Source organism: Lupinus angustifolius, chromosome LG20 (genome assembly GCF_001865875.1).
Source record: "Lupinus angustifolius cultivar Tanjil chromosome LG20, LupAngTanjil_v1.0, whole genome shotgun sequence".
Lineage (NCBI taxonomy): Eukaryota > Viridiplantae > Streptophyta > Magnoliopsida > Fabales > Fabaceae > Lupinus > Lupinus angustifolius.
In genome coordinates, this window is record NC_032028.1 from 21,489,198 (window position 1) to 21,510,143 (window position 20,946).

The 20,946-nt window shown below is 31.2% G+C and overlaps 3 protein-coding genes across 3 annotated transcripts in view; 2 read left to right on the top strand and 1 right to left on the bottom strand.

Moving 5' to 3' along the window:
* LOC109335561 overlaps positions 1-1,458 on the top strand; it is a 3,367-nt gene extending 1,909 nt beyond the window's left edge. Inside the window, exons 3-4 of the mRNA XM_019571695.1 lie at positions 21-183; positions 289-1,458. Coding sequence (XP_019427240.1) covers positions 21-183; positions 289-1,458 — 1,333 coding nt within the window. The remainder of the gene's footprint in view (positions 1-20; positions 184-288) is intronic.
* On the top strand, positions 11,624-12,733 carry LOC109335208 (syntaxin-related protein KNOLLE-like). The gene has a single exon (XM_019571321.1). The coding sequence runs from the start codon at positions 11,698-11,700 to the stop codon at positions 12,655-12,657; it is 960 nt and encodes a 319-aa protein (XP_019426866.1). The 5' UTR covers positions 11,624-11,697; the 3' UTR covers positions 12,658-12,733.
* Positions 17,017-20,574, bottom strand: LOC109335359 (protein HEADING DATE 3A-like). The gene is made up of 4 exons (XM_019571501.1): positions 20,313-20,574; positions 20,049-20,110; positions 19,861-19,901; positions 17,017-17,493 (listed from the first exon to the last, which is right to left on the bottom strand). Exons 1-4 carry the CDS (start codon positions 20,511-20,513, stop codon positions 17,267-17,269), a joined length of 531 nt encoding a protein of 176 aa, XP_019427046.1. The 5' UTR covers positions 20,514-20,574; the 3' UTR covers positions 17,017-17,266.

Sequence of the window (20,946 nt, forward strand, 5' to 3'; positions counted from 1 at the left end):
TGTCTCTCAATTATGGGCAGAGTGGAGCTTGTCAAGTCCATAATTCAGAGTATGCTTGTGTATAGCTTTCATATATATACTTGGCCTGTGAATTTGCTGAAAAAAATGGACTCTGGCATAAGGAATTTCATATGGTCTGGGGATACTAAGGTCAAGAAGTTGGTAACCGTTGCTTGGCACAAAGTTTGTTGTTCAACCAAGGAAGGGGGGCTTGGGCTAAGATCAATTAGGCTGCTAAATGAAGCAGCTATGCTAAAACTGGCTTGGGACATGAACTCTTCTTAGCAGGAATGGGCTATCTATTACAACAACAGATTTTGTAGGAACAAAGAGCCTAAATCCTCCTACATAAAATCTTCAATTTGGCCTGGCATAAGAAAACATTGGAAGGTCATACTGGAAAATTCCATCTGGATCTTTGGCAATGGGTATAACATCAGATTTTGGAAGGACAATTGGCTAGGCAAGACCTTAGTTGACCTGCTAGGCATTCCTAATCAAGTCTCCTCTGTTCTTCTGGCTAGAATCATTGACTTCATCCATAATTCTGCTTGGATTATTCCTGCCTGGCTTCCTAGGATCAGCCCTGAAGTTTGCCAGAATATTCTGAGAATCCCCATTCCTGTTTCTCATCTTCCTGATAAGCTGGCATGGATGCACACGACTGATGTAATTCTTAACTCAAAAGAGGCTTACAATTTCTCTAAACCCCCTCAGCAGCTTGACATCATTTGTAGTGATCTTTGGTCCACCTCCATCCCTCCTTCCAGGTCCTTTGTTGCTTGGAGGCTTCATCAAAACAGAATGCCCACTGATGAGAATTTGAAGCTAAGGGGTATGTCTATGCCCTCTATGTGCACCCTTTGCAGATCCAGTGAGGAGTCCTCTCACCATCTATTCTTCAATTGTGAGTTTGCTAATCGGATCTGGAGTTGGCTTAGCAATCAAGTTGGCTATAGCATTGATCATACCTCGCTAAAGAGCATCCTATCAATCTCTCCCCATTGGAGTCCTCAGCTGAAGCAGGTGTTACTTGCTGCCTTTGTCAACTTCTTGGTGGTTATCTGGTTTTGCAGAAACAAGGCCAGGTTTGATAGCACTTTCATCACTTACGCCAAAGCAACTCACATGATAAAGCTAAACACCTCTCTCTCAGGCAATTCTTCCAGCTGTTATGCCAAGAATTCTTTGCTGGAATTCTCTATCCTTAGAGCTTTCCAAGTCAGTGGCAGGTATAATAAGGCTCCAGTTATAACCGAGGTGAATTGGCTTATGCCTTTAAATGGTTGGGTGAAAATCAATACGGATGGGGCAGCTAAGGGAGCTCCTGGTCATGCAGGGGGGGGGCTATTTTCAGAGATAGTAAGGGAAGGTGCCTGGGTTGTTTTGCTACTTATTTCAGCATTCAAGATTCTATCTATGCTGAAGTGCTTGCTGCTATTATGGCCATTCAATTAGCTCATTCAAAACGTTGGCTATTCGTTTGGTTAGAGTGTGACTCAACCGCGGTGGTGGACATATTCAAGGGGAATAAACCCGTGCCTTGGAAGTTAAGTAACACAATGAACAAGTGTAAAGTGCTAATGATGGACATGCAAGTTCAAGTCTCTCACATCTTTAGGGAAGGGAACGCTTATGCTGATAAGCTTGCAAATTTTGGTGTTTTGAATAGATCGGATTGTTGGTGGGAGTCCCCTCCTTCATTCTTGTTGCAGGATTTCCATAGAAATTTGTTATTGCTTCCTAATTATAGGTTTAGGGGATTGTAATGGACTTGCGTTTTTAATATAATTTCGGGTGTGTTGACACCTTTGTTTAAAAAAAAAAAAAAGTGTTATATATGTTATTAAATTATTATTATGTTTGTTTTATATATGTTATTGTTTACTAAATTTTTATATATATGTGATACTTTCTCAGTGTCATGATGATTTGTAACATATCTTTTAATGAAACTAACTTATACCATAAATTATTATGAGAATAAAATATGTTCTCATACCAGGATATAACGTATCTCCTTAAATCCACTTAGTGTTTCACATTTGTCTTATTTTCATTCATTCAAGAAGTTTTCATTTTATTATATATTATAAAAATAAAATAAGACACATGTTAAATATTGAGTAAATTTAAGAAGATAAATTATCTCATAGTATGAGGAGATGCATTATTCTCAATTATTATACATGAATTGCTATATATGTTACTAATAATGAATTATAATATTATATATGTTATAATCGTGAATTGTGTTGTTATAAATGTTACTAATAGTATATATGTTACAAATTGTGAATTGTATTATTGTATATGTGATCATTTGTTTTTTTTTACTTCCTAAATTACATAATTTTTAAATATCTTACTAACAAATAATTTCGAGTTTCAATTTTTTTACTCATAATAATAGTAGTAGTATTCTTCCTTTTATGTACAAACAATATCTCTTGTAATATATTTTGAACATTGATAAAAAAAGTTTAAAACAGACCATGAAAACCGTGGACCAGAAGAAACCATTCATGAGTTGTTTTGTTTGGTTTTGCAATAAAATTTGCAGTTAATTGAGATGAACTGAATCATGTCTATGTGTTCAGTTCGGTCACTAAAATGGACCAAAAGTCGAACTGAATTTTTTACTTTTTTACCCCTACTTATGATGATGAGGAAATTTTGAATTTCTTCTTCTTCTTTTGATTTGTTTATATAAATCAACAATCTTATTGACAATATCTACATAGATGGTTGAGTTTTTTACACCGAGTGAAATAGGTTTTATCTTGGGCTAAAAGAATGTCTAGTAATATTATGGTTGAGGTCTTTCTCCTATCTTGTCATGACTAATGTAAATGGCCTCTTGTCTTAGCGTAACAAATGTAAATAGTTTTTTGTCTTATGTCTGAGCCTATGATGGCTCTTAGATGTTCTTAAAGAGAGTCTTTCTTAGTGAGTTACACGTTCCAAATGAGATCTTCCACCTTGCTAAATCATGCTTTGTTGAGTGATCTTTTTCTATCGTCTAAATATATGTAGGTTTAACATCATGTGTTTGATCCAAAGCCTTAACGTAATAAATTTATAAGTCGATCCATTAATATATTTTTTAACTCATTCAATCATATATAATGCAAGATTTCTTCTTCACACTTAGAATACCCATACTACATATACTACATATGTTGCTTTGATATGCTAGGCCACTTGTGGGTAGAAATACCTGTGAAGATCTTTACCCTTTAAAAGAATTTATATTCAATTAAATGAGAAAAACATCTCATTTCAATAATTTCTCTTTTTAGACAAATCAAATAATAAAACGTGTGGACCCTTCTAAACTCTATTCCCATACTTGCCCAATTAATTTGTTTTTTTAATGTGGAAGGAGACAATACAATTGTTAACATTTGAACCGTATAACCATTGCTTAATGTCATGTTATATTAGTTTGCTTAATGTCATGTTGTATTAGCTGAATTTTGTAGAAATTGATTTATAGATAATTACCACAAAATATAAAGAAATTAATATTTATGCACTCATAATATAAGGATTTTTTAAATCGTTCATATCATTCATTATATCTTAATAGTATTAACTCTCAAATGAAAATATTAAGAATGAATATTAGATTATATTGTTGATTTGAAGGCTTATGAAACTCTCTAACTAGATCATAAAATTGTTAGACTTTTGTTGAAGGAAACTCAACACCAAAGCAAAAGAAATGGGGTGCGTTTGCTCATATATGACGTGTTGTGACGCATAGCGTGAACCATGGTTCTATACTTCTATGCTTGGTTTCTAAGGTTGTGTTTAGCAATGACTTTAAGTGAGTTATAAGTACAATATCATTTGATAAAATTTAGTTACTTATTTATTTGTGTCAATTGAGTTTATAAGATTATAATAGGTATATAGTTAATAAGTTATTTAAAGGTAACTTATAACTTGACTTATATTATTTGAGGGCTATCAACTATTCACTATTAACTTATATATTTTTACTAACAAAATATTGGTATGTAAAGTTATGTTAAATCCCTATAAAAACCAAAAACTCTATGATTCAATTCATAATAGCAACACTTATTGGAAATGACAATCTCACATTCCAAAATTAATTAATTAACTACCCAAAAGGTGAGATGATACATTTGGTAGTACTGAAAAACTTAGAAAAAATGATGTACGCACTAACAATATATGAGTTTGATACATTGTCATTATATTAGTCATTTATGTTTAATCATCAATAACTCTTAAAAAAGTAATAAAAATAAATAATAGATGATATATTATCTGTATATAAATCTTAATGCCGATAACACAGATATTACACTAAAAAACTTACATACCGAGGTTAGTTTTATTTTCCTCATTTATTATAAATTATCAACTAACTTATAAGGTAATTATGTTAAGCCTATGTGTAAAAACGTTTCAACTCTAAACACCGGAGTTGTTGAGCATATGCATATCGATGTTTCACAAGTTGTGTCACTACATGTGTATTTAAGTTAAAAATTTAATAGTTAATTATTTTCTTAACCAATCACAGTTGATAGCACATGCAATGACACAACTTGTGAAACATGAGATGTATGCCCTAGAATCACGTGCAAACATGACACCCCTCTTTGCCTGCCGTCATACAATATAATCATTGGCATGGTTTTAAAACAATCCCCGGCGTGGATGTGAAGATTGTGACGTCATCGAGGACGTGATCATAATTTTTTTTCTCTCTCTTTAAGATGCTCATAGAACATATACTAAAGAATATAAATTATTAACTAAAAACTGTAATTTATTTGTAATTATTATTGACTCTTCAAAAAATACAAATGAATAGTGAATGATATATTGTTTATATAAATCTTTATACTAAAAATGTATATATATTACACTCATATATTATCATTGTGTCTCATGTAGTATAAGTAATTACTAACTAGTATATAATGAGTTATTTTAGCTTAAGGAGATGTTTAGTTACGTTGTAAGTATCTTCAGTTCAAGTGTAAGAAAAAGGAAAATAAATGAATTCAAATAGGATATCATGTACAAAGAAAAAGTTGACATAGAGTTGGGGTAAAAAATATACATATTTTTAATCTAGATCTTTTAAGAAAATGACAATAGAAGATACAAACTGAGAAGGATAACTTTCGATATAGGGTGTTGAGATCTAAGTATGGACATATAATCTCTGATTTTTTAGAAGATGTGGCCATTATACCAAGTTCACTCTAGATTAGGGATTTAGATGACTTAGATGCTAGGGGGTGAATTCTATGTAAGGGTTTTGGATTGGGGCTGTGAGGAAAGTTGAGGATGAGAAAAATACTACATTTTAGAGAGACAATTGGTTAAGGGGTGAAAATCTTATGAACAGGTAGAAGAGGTTATATAACTTGAGCCCACATAGTGATTCCCTCATAAGAGATCTAGGGATATGGTCGCATGGGGGATGAGAGTGGATCATACTGTCATGAAGACAACCTTTCACTCGAGAACTTGAGCTAATCGACAATTTTATGCATGATATTAAAGAATGAGCATTGCAAAATCATATATCAAATTCATTGGTATAGTCCTATGACAAGTCAAACATTTATTGTTAAACAAGTACACCAATAGGAGCACTCTAACATACCTACACGTCTTCTCTGGAATTCAAAGGCGTCATTGAAGGTCACAAAACTTGCATGGGGACTTTTCCGGGACAAATTACCAACTACAGAAGTATTACTTAGAAGGAGAGTCATACTACCATAGGGTGGATGTCTTTTATGCAACTTCTGTAATGAGGAACTAGAATCTTCTCATCACATTTTCTCTTCATGTCGGTTCATTTACCTAGTTTGACAATTTATAGACAATTGGCTAGATTTTCACATTGCACTACCTCTCAATCATTTAAGTCATTTCATCATCAAATGAGCATGAAATGTTGGAAGCTTTTGAGTACTGTATTGATAGCAACAATGTGCTCTCTTTAACTAGCTAGAAATGATATTATTTTCAACTTAACTTATCTATCCGCTCAACAAGTTCTAGAGGAAACAAAGGTGATTTTTTTTTTGGATTAATGGCAGAAACAGCAAGTCTGCAATGACCTACTCTAACTGGATTGTAAACTCACATGATTGTCTTATAAAATTGTTTTAACCCACTTATTTTTCTTAGACTATCACTTTTTTTCTTTCTGAATTTTAATCTTATAATTATGTACCTTTGTACTTTGGTACCAATAAAAAAGTTAGTGTAACCTAGTGTGTGGATTAAATGACAATGAGTTGTTCAAATTGTTCTAACTTTACACTTCGGAATGATACTACCCAAAAATTATAAAGCAAAGTTATTTAGTAATAGAAAAGTTTTGATACGAAAACTTAATTACTAATGACATCATTTCTAAACAAAGTCTTGATAATTGTTTCGTTCCTTTAATGTTGAATTAAGGTCAATTAGCAAAATCAAAATTTTAATTTTATTTATTCTATTTTAATCAATCACAAGACTTTAACATAATATTATATCACTTATATGAAATGTGAGACAACCAACTTGAACACCAAATATTCTCCCATTTCGTCTTTTTTGTAAAAAAAAACTGTTATTATTATTTTCAAGGTTTAGGGAAAAATCCCATTTTTTACCACATTTTACACCTAAACTATCCTTTCTTACACCAGCAACTAATTATTTTAGTCAAAATTCTAAATAAAAGTAATGATTTCTGAATATGTGTGTTAATCCCTTAAACTACAAAATGTATGGCACGGTGGAGTAGGAAAATATAAAATATCCTGCATTTTGTTCTACTCCATGAATTGGAAGACTTATGATTGGACAAAAATTATAATCTAGTATATTTTGAATTAAGTTTGGTAAGTATAGAACATTATGAATTATAAGCTTGGGGAAAAGTGGAACAATTCCAAAGATCTATTACCTCATTTCCATTAAGTAATCTTACACCTTATAGGTTTTGTTTCCTTGTACGTTGAGAAATTATTCAAACCGGAGCTTATGTGGTCCGTGACACCACTATCCAGTATCTAATTGACAAAAGAGTTCATAGGTTCATAATTACTTGTTATCTAATTACTATGATTAGCATATGTGGTTGTTAAGATATTGCTAGTGATGGTAGTAGGATCATTCTGACTTGGTTTGTTAGTTTTCTCATTGGGCTGCTTCAACATGTTTATCAATCTTTGATATTGCTGTTAGAAATTTATAATTTCTAATTAAGGTCGACATCATATATTTGATATAATGATATCAACTATTTATTTTTGAGGTTACATTATAAGTGATATAATTACTAGCTCCCCTTAGATTTCTAAAAGTTGATAACGGATAAGGGTTTAATGGGTGGATACCCATCAAGTTAACCCATAGGAGATAATGGAAATCCTATAAGTTAACGCATAAGGAAGGTTATGGTTCCCAATACACCAAATCACAAATAGTTTTCACCTCTCGTCATCAGAGAGAAAATGAAGGTCCCAAAAGGAATTAAGGATTTGGTTGAGGAAGACCATCATACCAAAACTCTCTCAAAATGTATATCAAATGAGTAGATTAGAGAACATGGATTCAGGGATTTAGGTATGACTTTATATCCTTGTTTTATATTATGTGTGAGAATCATGATATTCAAGATCCTATGATTGGTATTTCACCAATCATCAGGAAATATCTAACAATCGCTCCTTGCTTAATCCATAGACATGTCCATTTTTCTCTATATGTTGTCCTAATGGTTGATCACAACTGAAAGGACTTGATCATTTTTACCAAAGTTTGCTGGAAATCCATGTAGCTTGTAGCATGTCTCTACTGTCCATTCTTTTTATAATGAGTGCAAAACTTGTTATTGCTTGAATTCTTGTTCCATGATCCTCTTCCCGAGGTATTGGAAATTCCTCTTCCAGGGTTAGCATGGACAAAATATCTTCACGAGCTTTGACCTCTCCCTAAATAACTTCATCTTCTCCAATTGTTTGAGACAATCATTGCCTTAGACTCTAATTCATGTCCACAGACTCCAATTCATGTCCACATATTTGCCTATCTTGTTGAATGATTAAGGCAAATACCTTACTTATGTTGGGTAATGGGTCCATAATCATTATTTGAGACCTCACCCTACCATAGGAGTCATTAAGCCCTCTAAGGAACACTATCACTCTATCTTCTATTCTATGATTCCTTACATCGGAAATCACTTCACCACAGCATTGCGCTTCACATTTTCATTTGGGCATGGGCCTAAAGTTATCAAGCTCATCCCAAAGGGTATTCAATTCTGTGAAATAATTGGATACACTAAAACCTCCTTGTGTGAAGTTGGTGATGATTCTTTGCAACTCTGCAATTTTGTAAAGATTTCCTTGAGAAAATATTTCACTTAACTCATCTCAGATTTCATAGGCCTTATCAATCCATATGATGTTTTGTGCTATTGAGGGCGTCACAGATCTTATTATCCATGATATCACAATGTTATTGGCTCTCTCCCATGCTCTAAAGATAGGGTTAGTCTTTGTAGGCATCGTAATTGATCCATCAACAAAAGGTAGCTTATGTTTGGTTATAAGACTCATCTTCATTGCCCTTTCCCATTGATGGTAGTTTTCACCATTCAGTAGGGGTGAAACAAGGGCACTTGTACGATTTTCTGAAGGATGAACATGGTAAGGTGAATCTGGATCTTGTGTTGGATTTTGGTATGTGTGCATGACATTGGCATAGGATGATGTATCAAGTGACATGATGAATGTAGCAGAGCTCTTGAAAGAGCTCTAATACCATCAAAGAAAAGGTGAATGAAGTAGAAAATAATTAAAGCTTCTTCTTTATTGAAGAATCAAGAACAAAAAAAGCAAAGAATAAAATTGGAATATATACTTCATATTAGAAAATGAATTGAATTGATTAACAAGCTTGATTCTCTAGATCTTATAAGCAAGAGAATCATTAACTACTTAGCTAACTAACTAACAAGCTTAATTAGCACATTTTACATGGGTTAAACATGATGAAAGTTACAAATATAATGATAACTTGGGTTGCAAGTTATAGAAAGCTTACTAGACTTAAGCCTTGAATTCTAGCCACATTGCTTGGCTGATGCTCTGCCTGAAACTTGACTTGATGTGTGCTCTGGGTCGCCTTGTCCTGGTATATAGCTTGATGCTTGCGTTGGTTAGTCCTGGCTTGGTGTTGACCTACCTGGCGCTGATACACCTTGGCTTGGCGCTAATGCATCTGATGCATCCTGGCCTGGTGCTGATCCACTTGGCGCTGATGTGCCTTGGCCCGACGTTGTTGTATTTGATGCATATGATCAGAATCTGTCAAATTTAATTGGTGAACCAAACTTGATCTAGGCATAACTGCTCCTTCCATATGCATGTCCCAGTTAAGGTTGAGAAAAACAACATTGGTCTTGGCTAGCATAGCATTGTCACTACTTCTGGCCATGTCTCTAGGAGAATCACTTACAATAAGATGAGAATTAGTATTAGGATTTGCATTTAATTTTGATAGTCTATTCTTTATAATAATGTATAATTGTCTATGTTTGTTTTTGGTAAATTGCCATATTTTCATAAATAACATTATTCACAAGTTCTACAAATACAACTTAAACAATTACTCAAATTATTCAATCTGTTAAAGCAAAATCCAATTAGACCGAACAGTTTAATTGGTTAAATCAGTTATAACCTATAAAGAACTTCTTCCGATTTGATATCTGACTCGAATATTAGAACATAGTTATTGAGAAGGAAACAAAAGATCATCAACAAGCAATAAAAATATAAATACTTCACCTCTAATAGAATAAGAAAGATATATTTATAATTAGGCTACTACAAAATATTTACTTAGTGAAGCAAACTCATCTCTTCCAGATCATAGTTTTTCTTGGATATGTAGTAGGGAAATTAGTGAGCATTTATTATGAAACATATGATAATAGATTTTGAAAATGATCTTATGAAAATGACTTATAAGTTTTCAAGTCTAGTTCCCCTCACACTTATGAATAAGATATGCACATCACATATAATCGCAGCTATTAAAATTATGTCGTATCAACTAGTTTTTAATCAGAAAACCGATAAGTTAGTTTTTAAAATTGTCAAAATTGGTTGATACATGTCAAACTGTATCATACCCTATCTTTCAAAATTGGTTTATGAATAAAAAATTAATATTTTTTAAAATGATAAAAAAGATTCAAACATTGAACTTATTTATAACATAGTTATTCATTGAACTAATTTAATATTGAGTTATATATTGCAAATAATAAAATCTTATATTCAAAATGTATTATATTTATAATAATTTATATAAGTTAACTGATATTGTAATTTAATTATTAAATGACTGATTAATACCTTCGGCTCCGAATATCATTAGTTATTTAATAATACTACATATAATAAGTTTTCATTTGAAAAATCATATGATAAATTTTCATTAAAAGGAATTCTATAGCTATAAAGGATAAATTTTCACACCTAAATTTCCATCCAGAGGTTACAGTTATAAATCAACAAATAGTACTACATAAACTGTACATATTTCTTATTTTCCCCCCATGTATTTAGCTAGTAAAGTGTCACCCCAATTAATTTTTCACACTCCAATTTTATTTTCACACATTTAATATTCCGTATGAATCTATATGAAAAAGTTCAAAAAAACATATGTATGGTTTCATACGGAAATGTTGATTTTGTCTTATGTATGAATTCATACGAAAAGCTCAAGGTATGAAATTATAATTTGTTTTGTGTTTAAAATGAATACCTTCCCTCAAAACATCATTAGTTATTTAATTTCACTCTTAGATTTTAATCTTTTATTCTTAGTTGCTAAACAAAAGAAGAGTTCAAAAGGCAAAGTTGGTCCTCTTACAAAAACCATTGTTTGCATTAAATTTGAGAAAAATATTATTAATAGAAACCATTAAAGCAAAAAATTAAACCAACAAAAAAAAAAAGAGGAAAGAAAAGTTGAAAATATTATTAATAGAAATATATTTTTCTCTAGATCTAATCCAGATCTCATCTTATTGTCTCAATTAGAAAAAAAACAGTAAAGAGAAGTTAGTCTATTAATTCAAGGAAGTCAAAGGTAAATGTTCAATTTCCTGGAACAGATTTCTTTCGAGAGATAGTTATATTGACTTATATACTAGAAGAAATTAGTTGTTTTTGTATTATTAAGAGTATTTTTCACCATATAGGTAATTAACCCTTTCGAGATATATGGTTGTTCCTCCTAATAAGCATTGATCGCATGAACTGAATTTTTAAACTTTTGGTCATCCAGAAACTTACACCATTAGATCAATAACTTGTTACTAAAAATATAAATCAGTTCATTGCTCATTTCTGCAGGTTGATTATTCTAAAAAATAACAAAAGAAAAATAGATTTCATTTAATAATGATAATAAATATAAAATAAATGTAGCCGTTGTAAATGGTAACAGCTAGTTTTTCTCATAAACTATCCGTTACTTTCTCCTTTTGCTCCATTTCCAACTCATAAAAACTCCTTCACTTCCTTTGAATTTTCAAACCACCTTTGCTTATTATTATTCTCTTCCACCCAAATTGTTCAACACACTTTGTGTTCTTTCTCTCATCATTCAAAAAAAATGAATGATCTTTTGACAAAATCTTTCACCAGCTACATTGATCTAAAGAAAGCAGCACTGAAAGATGAAGTGGATTTGGAAGCTGGTATTCCTCACAACAATGTAGAACTAACCTCTTCTTCCTCCGTAAAACTCGAACTCGATACCGATATGGGTCTCTTCCTTGAAGAAGCAGAGAAAGTGAAAGAAGAAATGAACACCCTTCGTGACATACTAGAAAAGCTTAAACTTGCAAATGAAGAAAGCAAGTCACTTCACAAACCAGAAGCATTGAAATCCTTAAGGAACATCATCAATGCTGATATAATCACAGTGTTGAAAAAATCAAGACTTATTAGGACCCAATTGGAAGAAATTGACAATGCCAACGCCGCGAATCGAAGACTCTCAGGGCTTAAAGATGGGTCCCCTGCGATTTACAGAACACGAATCGCGGTCACGAGCGGGTTAAGGAAGAAGCTGAAAGAGGTAATGATGGAATTTCAAGGACTTAGGCAGAAGATTATGACAGAGTACAAGGATACAGTAGGGAGAAGGTACTATAATGTGACTGGTGAGTACCCAGATGAGGAAGTTATTGAGAAGATTATATCGAACGGCGAAGCCGAGTTTTTAGGGAAGACTATTGAGGAGCATGGAAGAGGTAAAGTTCTTGAAACTGTGGTGGAGATTCAGGATAGGTATGATACTGCTAAGGAAATTGAGAAGAGTTTGTTGGAGCTGCATCAAGTTTTTTTGGATATGGCTGTTATGGTTGAGGCTCAGGGTGAGAAAATGGATGATATTGAACATCATGTGATTCATTCTTCACATTATGTGAAGGATGGGACTAAGGATCTTGAGAGTGCTAAGAAGTTGCAGAGAGGGAGTAGGAAATGGATGTGTATTGGGATTATACTTTTGCTAATTCTCATTCTTGTTATTGTTATTCCTATTGTCACGAGTTTCGGCAGTTCTTGAATTTTTTTAAAGTTTATTTGATTTGTGTAGCCGATCTCAACTAGTAGATCAATCGATATTTGATTGTACCTCTTAAGTTTATTTGCTTCAGTGCCGAGTTTAATTGTCTATTACTATGGTATTATCTTGTTTTGATCACTGCATATTTGAATTTCAGTGCTCTTGTAAGTTTGTTTATGTGGATAAAGGGCATCCATAACTATGGTTGAACCCAAATACAATGTTTGAAACAAAAATGTTTTCATAATTTAAAAACATAAAAATAATTTGGAAGATAAATGTTAATTGATATTTTTAGAAGATAAATATGGTTTGGTTAGTGTAATCAATACATGATGAATATTAAACCCATTAAATAATCGTAAAATTATTGTTACAGCATAATAAATTGTCAAATTGTCTTGAGACAATCAAATTACACCAAATACCAAATACCAACGGGCGTTGGTTCCCTTAAGCAAGAACCCGGGTTCGAGTCTTGTGGATGGAAAAAATATCCGTTGGAAGAATTAGCCCCACTTACCTGTGAATGTATCCGTCTCTGATAGGATTGCCTCCAATGCGAGGATACCACTTGTGGGATTTTTTTACACCAAATGAAATAGTGTCATATATATTGATTTTTTACTATTATACATTTTAGTAAAAAATGGCCTAAGCCCATCCCTTTAGTTATCTTATGCTTAGGCAGGCACGAGATACATTTGATTTAAATTCTTATCAATAACTTTAGTAAAAAGTATTTCATTTGATTCTTAAATGAAAAGTATCCATTTTTATTTTATCTTGAATACAAGTTAGTTAGCCATGCATTGGCATGTGATAGTTTTTTACTCATCTTTAAAAACACAAATATTTGAATGAAAGAAGGCACAAACCTATGTTGCTATTTTGTGTTGTCTCACTTTCACAAATTACATCTCACTTCATATTTAGAATCATAAGTTTAGAGATGAATGAAAGAAGGCACAGAAAAAAGACAAACGAGGAAGATTATTTAGACAACTACACCATATCAAATACGTATTAAAAAGCATCACTAAACCAATATGTTAATCACATACATATATAAGACAGACGTGATTCTATATTGGATAAGGTAGAGAAATTACTTGAAGGTAAGTCAATCTTATATGCTTTTAGATGAGAAGATGATAACAATCAACAAATAATTAGTAACTCTCATATGATATTTTGAAGGTGAGGCAATATAGATTAGGATTGTTTAGAGACTTGCTTTTTTAGGGTTAGTCACTCTTACTTGCAAATTGCAATTTCAGGTTACACATTTATTCAATTAAAATTACATACTTGCATAGGTAGGGTTATGTACTTAAGCCCAAGTATCAACAACTAAATGTCCAATTACTAAATAGCCCAATCTCTAAGTCATAGTGGATTTACATAAAAAAATTTATTTAGTTTTTTTGTACATATTATAAAAAATAAATTATAAATATATAATAACATTACATAGGCCGACCTGCTAGGCTTAATAGGCTTTTTAAAATGCCTGAATCTGACCTATTTTATTTAAATAAGCTTCTGGAGAAGCCTAAGCTTGACCTGTTTACTAAAAAAAGCTTGTTCTGGCCTGGCTTAGCCTGTTATAGGCTAGATATTAGGCCCCTGATAGGCGGTCTGGCCTGTTACCAGACTTAGTTTCTACCCTTCGAGTTTAATTGTGTCGCTTGTGTTCTATTCAAATGGTAGTTTCACGTCCTTACTTCTTGTACGAATGACCTTCTTCATGGAAGTCATTTCACGTGGAGTTCGTTTATGCACAACGAGTTGCTTATCTTATGGAGTTTGTGTAGCATCGTCGCTATAGTGAGAATCATGATCACCACTTTGGGAAGTCATTGATGAAGTTTTTTGAGTTGGTTATCTGTTTTCTGAATGTATGAGGTTTTTTGTTCGAACAAGTTTGAGTGTATAGAGGGAAGTGAATCAAGTTTAGATATTTAAAAGTCGTAACAAATCAACAACGCCCATTTAAGAAATCGTTGTGGATATGACATCTTCAGCATCACTCCATTAAGAAAGCGATGTTGATATTACATCTTTTGTAGTGTTGTTAAACAGCTAGGAGGTGAATCCAACTTTTGATAGCTCATCATCATAACATATCAAACACGCTCCTTTAATCCAGCATCATTGAATAGATGTAAATTAGCAACATTGTCTAAATGTGCATTGTTTTAAAAAAAACTCGTTCAAGTCAGCGCTAATACAACAATGCACATTCATGCTTGCGTTGTTGAAGTTATATTCGTCTATCCAAATTAACAGCGCTTACTTGAATGAGTGTTGTTGAAATTATATGTGTTGTTGAAGTTATATGTGTTGTTGTTGGTAATTAATGTTGTTGATTACCTGCATAGAATTATCAACAATAACATATATTCTAAACAATTATATTGATGCATCACGAGGAATAGTTGATGAGTTATATTATAGTACAAAAGCAAAAATTTCATTTTGCTGCAAAAACAAAAATAGAAAAATTAGATTAAAGATATAAAGATTAAATATTCAAATCTAGTAAGAAATTAAACGTAGAGATTGAATATTGAAAAAATGACATACACATGAATATCAATTAGTTTAATGGCATGAGAACTAACATATTTGTTGGTGTCCAAGTTGTAAATGGAAAATCACTTGTTACTAAGAGTGCATTTTAACTTCAACAAGTTTTGAATGCAAAAGCTGACATTTGCGAGTAGTGACACTTTTTTCTATTTTTTTTAACAAAACTTTTATTTTTCTTTATGCCTTGTATTGCTTTCTTTTTGGTTTCTTTGTTCCCCCCTATATTCTTTTCTTTGGGTGTCATGACTAATTATAAAATGAGACAATAAATAATTAGACAAATACAAATACAAATCACTGAATATATAGATTCAAATAGAAAGAGTTGAACTCATTATTAATGTGTTTGATTGAGAAGAAAACAACAAATATCTTACACGACTTGAAAATATTAGTGTGAACTACACCATACATAGATTCAAATGGAAAGTGAATGGCTACCACCGTCATTGATAGATGTACAACCCACATCACGAAGCAACCAAACATAGAATAAGCATAGAAATGAAGAGACACATAAAATACTTCACTATTAATTTTTTTGATATTTACACGCCGTATCCAAGCAACAATGCTCATATAAGAATGCGTTGTTACTCATTCAACAATGCTCATTTACGCGTGCCCTGTTGAAGTTATATCCGCCTATCCAAATTGACAGCTCTTGCTTGAATGAGTGTTGTTGATGATCTTCCGTCTGGTTATTAACAATATTGTTCTGCAAGCGCGATTAAATTATTGTGGTTTAATTTATTGCGATATTTGGCGAAGTGGATACACTAACTGTGTATGAGTACATAACATATATAAGTATAAGAAAAAATGTGTATGAGTTTTATACATTGTCACTGCATCATCCATCATTTATATTTAAGCATCGGTGACTCTTCAAAAAAAGTAATCTTAATAAACTGTGAATGATGTAGTGATTATGTATTAACCTTTACAATGATAATGCATAGATATTATACTCTATAAGTATTTGTAAAAAACTATACACGTAGAACTTAAACGTCACATGCTTGTAAAACACTACACATTGTTCTTTTAAAATAAAATAAAAAACTTTTTAAAACAATCACTTTTTAAAAAATTGATTTCTAAATGATTTTAAAAGTGTTTTTTAAAAGGTGATTTTAAAAAATGTTTTGTTTAGATAATAATTTTTAAAATAATGATTTTCTTCGGTAGTGGTATTTTAGTTCTAATAAAACAAAATCAAATAGATTGGATACTCATCCATCCAAATATATGAAAATGGAATTATTGATGGATTTTAATTCATCCATTAAGTTTGGATATGAATAGATTGTATAACTTAAAATATAATTTAAATGTATTTATATTAATTAATAAATGTCTTTCCATCTATCAATTTGTATTCAAATCCATTTGACACCCTTAATCATAGAGAGTGGAATAGTCATGCTGAAAAAGTGATGGAGAACTTGACAGAGTTCAAAGATGATGTGACAAAATATATATTTTTTGTTATATAATTAATATATGATAATTTTTATACCAACACACACGTAAATTGTAATTTATTGAATGTACTATGCATGCATTCATTTATTATATCTTAAACTTTATCCCTTAGCGTCTGGTCCATTTATTTCATTTTGGAACTTTTGCAAAAGTTCCATGATCATTTTCAGAACATTTTCTACGTCAACACAATCAAGAAGGAATTGAAACCCACCAACATTATACGAGTTGAAAGCTACATGCCCAAATTTCTTAACTATTCATTCTCATAAATCTTTTTATATTGGGAAAGTAAAGATATAATCATAAAATATACCTTCCAAGTACATAAGAGTTGACATTCCTAATATTCCTAGCCATGCATAATTAACTTATTGTATATGGTTTACATGTATATATATAACACACTTCAACTGAAAATACATATACATAAAATTATGTAACTATATATACTTGATGATGCCACTAACCAAGCATTTATTTCTTAAATTACCCATTTTTTTTATCTAAATAAAGTGTTTGATTATTAATATAACCTTCTTCCACCAGAACCAGATTCTCTCTGAATGTTAAAATAAACAGCTGAAACTGGTGATCCAAGATTGTAAAGTTCAGCAAATTCTCTTGTGTTGAAATTTTGGCGCCATCCTGGAGCATACACTGTTTCTCTACCAAGTTGACGAAATAACACAAAAACTATACGATGAATTCCCATCAAGGGTCTTGGATTTTCATAACTTACAACCTCATGACCTGAACATGCAAATAATGCAAACTTCAAGTTAGGATATATATATATAATATATAAAAGTATAAGTATAATCTCATGTAGATATGATCTAGCATTTTATAATAATTTACATCTATCTAGTAAAAATCTCATTTTATAGTCAATATTTTGAAGAAATTTACTCCCTCTAACTTATTATTATTAGCATTTTGATACCTAAATTTTAGTTTTTTTTCACGGTCCGGCTCAGTGACGGATCTAGGACCTGAAGAATTAAAGCAAGTTGTGTTGAGTCAAATGAGTGGCAGATTCAATTTTGAATAATCTAGAAGAAAAAATACTAAATATAAGAGTAATATATACACAAAAAAACTAGGGTATCTATGTTCAAGTAACTTCTATTGATACCAACATATTGCTTTTGATACCTAAACTTTAAAGATATGAATTAAGCCTTTAGAGTTTCATGAAAAAATAAACAAAAAGAAAAAAGGGCACTTGCTAAAAAGGTTAAAGATGAGTTGCATTATGTATTTTTTTTTTTAATTTGAAAACTAAGATGCTCTTTCGCAACTCTCAATTATAGAAGGAATAAATTAATCCTTTTCATTCAGAATATGATGCTTATTATCAAACTCATCTTTGTCTTCTTTATTTTTAGATGAAATGGCCCACATGTATATCTTGGATGCCTATACTTCATGCATTAGGATCAAATGCATTTGTCTTTTTAATTTCAAAAGACATGGTCCACAATATACACAACAAATGGTTTGAAAAATGATATATGTCTTTCATATGCATGATGTGATAGTCACCAAAATATATCTGAAATGTTGTAAAATTCATTTCATTCCTAGGTAATGTGTATAGGGCAATTGTAACCAATCAAAAATCTTTGGATGTAATCAACTAATGATGATAGTGATGTTTTGGGTGAGGCCCCTCTCCTAGATCAAAAAGTATCTCTAAATAAATAAATAAAATATATAGTATGATAAAATATTTTCTCTATATAAAATGATTCGACACTTTCATCCTTAAAATTAAAAATAAAAATAACAATTTTCCTTTCCGGTATTTGAAAGAAATCTGATTCTATAAACTTTTAATTCAATAATTCTAAACCATGTCACTTATCTTTGAATCATGTCATTTTACTTATGTGAGAGGAGCCAGGGTTTCTCTTAGAAGTGGATTTTGGATTTTACTCTTCTAAAATGAAGGATATACTTATGTGGATAAATTGATGAATTATTGGTTCAAAAATCAATGGTTGAGATTTTACTCATATAATAATAATGCTTACATTAATTTTATACTCTAAAGTGAACCCCTATATTCTACAGGGCAAATCTATTTTAGACAGAATATTCAGTTAGACTTAGATATCATTCATTTTTTAAAGCAAACTTCAAAAGTTAATGAAAAAAGATCAAGCTTAAGACATGGATATTGAGACCTTGTATAATATCATCACTATATAATCCAATATCTTTATATTTAGAGAATTAATAATTATCTGATTACTTTTAGTTATGATTTCAATATTGCCATGTCTTATTTCCCAACTAAGATGAATAGTTCTTTCTCTTACGTTTTAGTAATTGGTGCATAAGTACTTTCACTTTTATCTATTCATGCTGTTAGAAATTGAACTACTATTCTCCACTATCTTTTATTATAAGCTACTAATATATTTCATAAAATATCTTTGAAAACAAATACCAAAAAACTTTAAAAAAGCGAGGGTAGATTTTTTCTTATTACATTCACTTATATAGTTGAATATTTGGCACAAGATGAGCAAAATAGAATATTTAAATCAAGAATAACGTCATATCATCCTAACAAATTAACCATAAAATCTTCTAACTATAAGAAAGTAATGTGTCACCTTTATGAATTTTGGATTTGAATTCTTTAAAACTCCTTCTAAAAGTCATGAATTTTGAATAGAAAGAAGTAATGAATTCTTTTTGAAACAATAATAATATTTGGGTTTGCATATAACTTTTATGTGCATCAAAAGTTTCCTCAATTAACAATCAAAGACTGATAACTTACAATTGAAAGGGAAAGATCATTGAAATAACTTTTATCTCTATCAAAATAATATTTTCCATATCAATTATGTACCAGAATATTTTCTTTAATTTTATTATAGGGAAATGGTGGGTTTGAATATATTTAATGCAATAAGATATAGTTTTAAATCTTGATGTTGTACCAAGTAAATAAGTATTTGTAATTTTTAGAGAGTGGTGTTCTAATCTCTGGTCATATTTAACAAGTTGTATTTAGTTTCTATTTTTTGAGTACAACATTTATATTTAGCTAAACATTCTTATAATCTTTTCAATATATTTTGCTTATAACAAAATACATACCGAAACTAGGCCCAGTAGTTGCTGGAATATCAGTCACCAACCTACAGTTCGATGAGATATTAGAATTGGTAAAAATAATATTTTTCCTAACTAAAGTTTGTGTTATTATATACATCACTAAATATGGTTCAGTTAATGTATTTATACTTATATTTTTGTGAATATTTGTACAACAATTTGTCACTCACCAGTGAAGGTATTCCCTCAAATTGGGGTCACTTGGACTAGGTGCATCTGGGTCCACCACAACCTGTCATAAAAGAATAAAATAAGAAAGGATTAAGCTTTGGAAAACAAGATGGGTATTTTCACTCACTATCTATCCTTAATAATTTGGAAGAAAAATAATAAAATTTTCACACATTTCCCTCTCTAAAAATAAAGTATATGAATACTAATTTTAGAGAAGAAATTTCAAACCACATAATGAGTGATGGGACATAATTAATTACCAGAGTATAGAAGTTCCTAAGATCATCTCCACCAACACTCACCCTTGGTTGATTAACAACATGTGAAGGTTTGAACTCACAACCATTGCTAACTTCTCTATTGTTGTAACTCACTCTCATAGTAATGGAACTTTCAAAGGGATCTAAAACATCCCCAATTACACGTCCAACAACAAGAGGGTTTCTACTACGACTCACCATGATGTTGGGTAGTAAAAGCTGTTTTAAAAAAAGTGATTTTGGTAATAGTTATGTACTTATTTGCTTTGATATACAAGACCAACCTTGAGGATGCTATTTATAATCGTTTGCTTGGATCGCTTTTAACTTTTTTTCGACCCATGAAGAGGATTCCACCAACATGAACTAAAAATGATTCATTTTGTGCTCTTAGGATAAGTATTTTGGAATTCGACCAACGTACGTGGCTAAACATTGGCAACACGAATCGTGTTTAGATGTTCCTTTTTTCTTTGAAACTGTTTTCATGTTAGTTCATGTGATTAATTGTCTCTATGAGAAGACACTATTCTATCAAAATCTTTCTTTAATATCACACAAGTAAAGTTATGAGATATATGAATATGTCACACAAGTAAAGTTATGAGATCTATGAATATGTCACACAAGTACG

What these genes read in the sequence shown, in the direction of transcription:
- LOC109335359 (XM_019571501.1), bottom strand. Translation starts at nt 20,513, where the DNA reads ATGGTGAGTCGTAGTAGAAACCCTCTTGTTGTTGGACGTGTAATTGGG. An exon ending in TTGAGGGAATACCTTCACTG is followed by an intron (nt 19,902 to 20,048) that starts GTGAGTGACAAA and finishes ATCGAACTGTAG; the next exon opens with GTTGGTGACTGATATTCCAG. An exon ending in AACTACTGGGCCTAGTTTCG is followed by an intron (nt 17,494 to 19,860) that starts GTATGTATTTTG and finishes TTGCATGTTCAG; the next exon opens with GTCATGAGGTTGTAAGTTAT.
- LOC109335208 (XM_019571321.1), top strand. Translation starts at nt 11,698, where the DNA reads ATGAATGATCTTTTGACAAAATCTTTCACCAGCTACATTGATCTAAAG.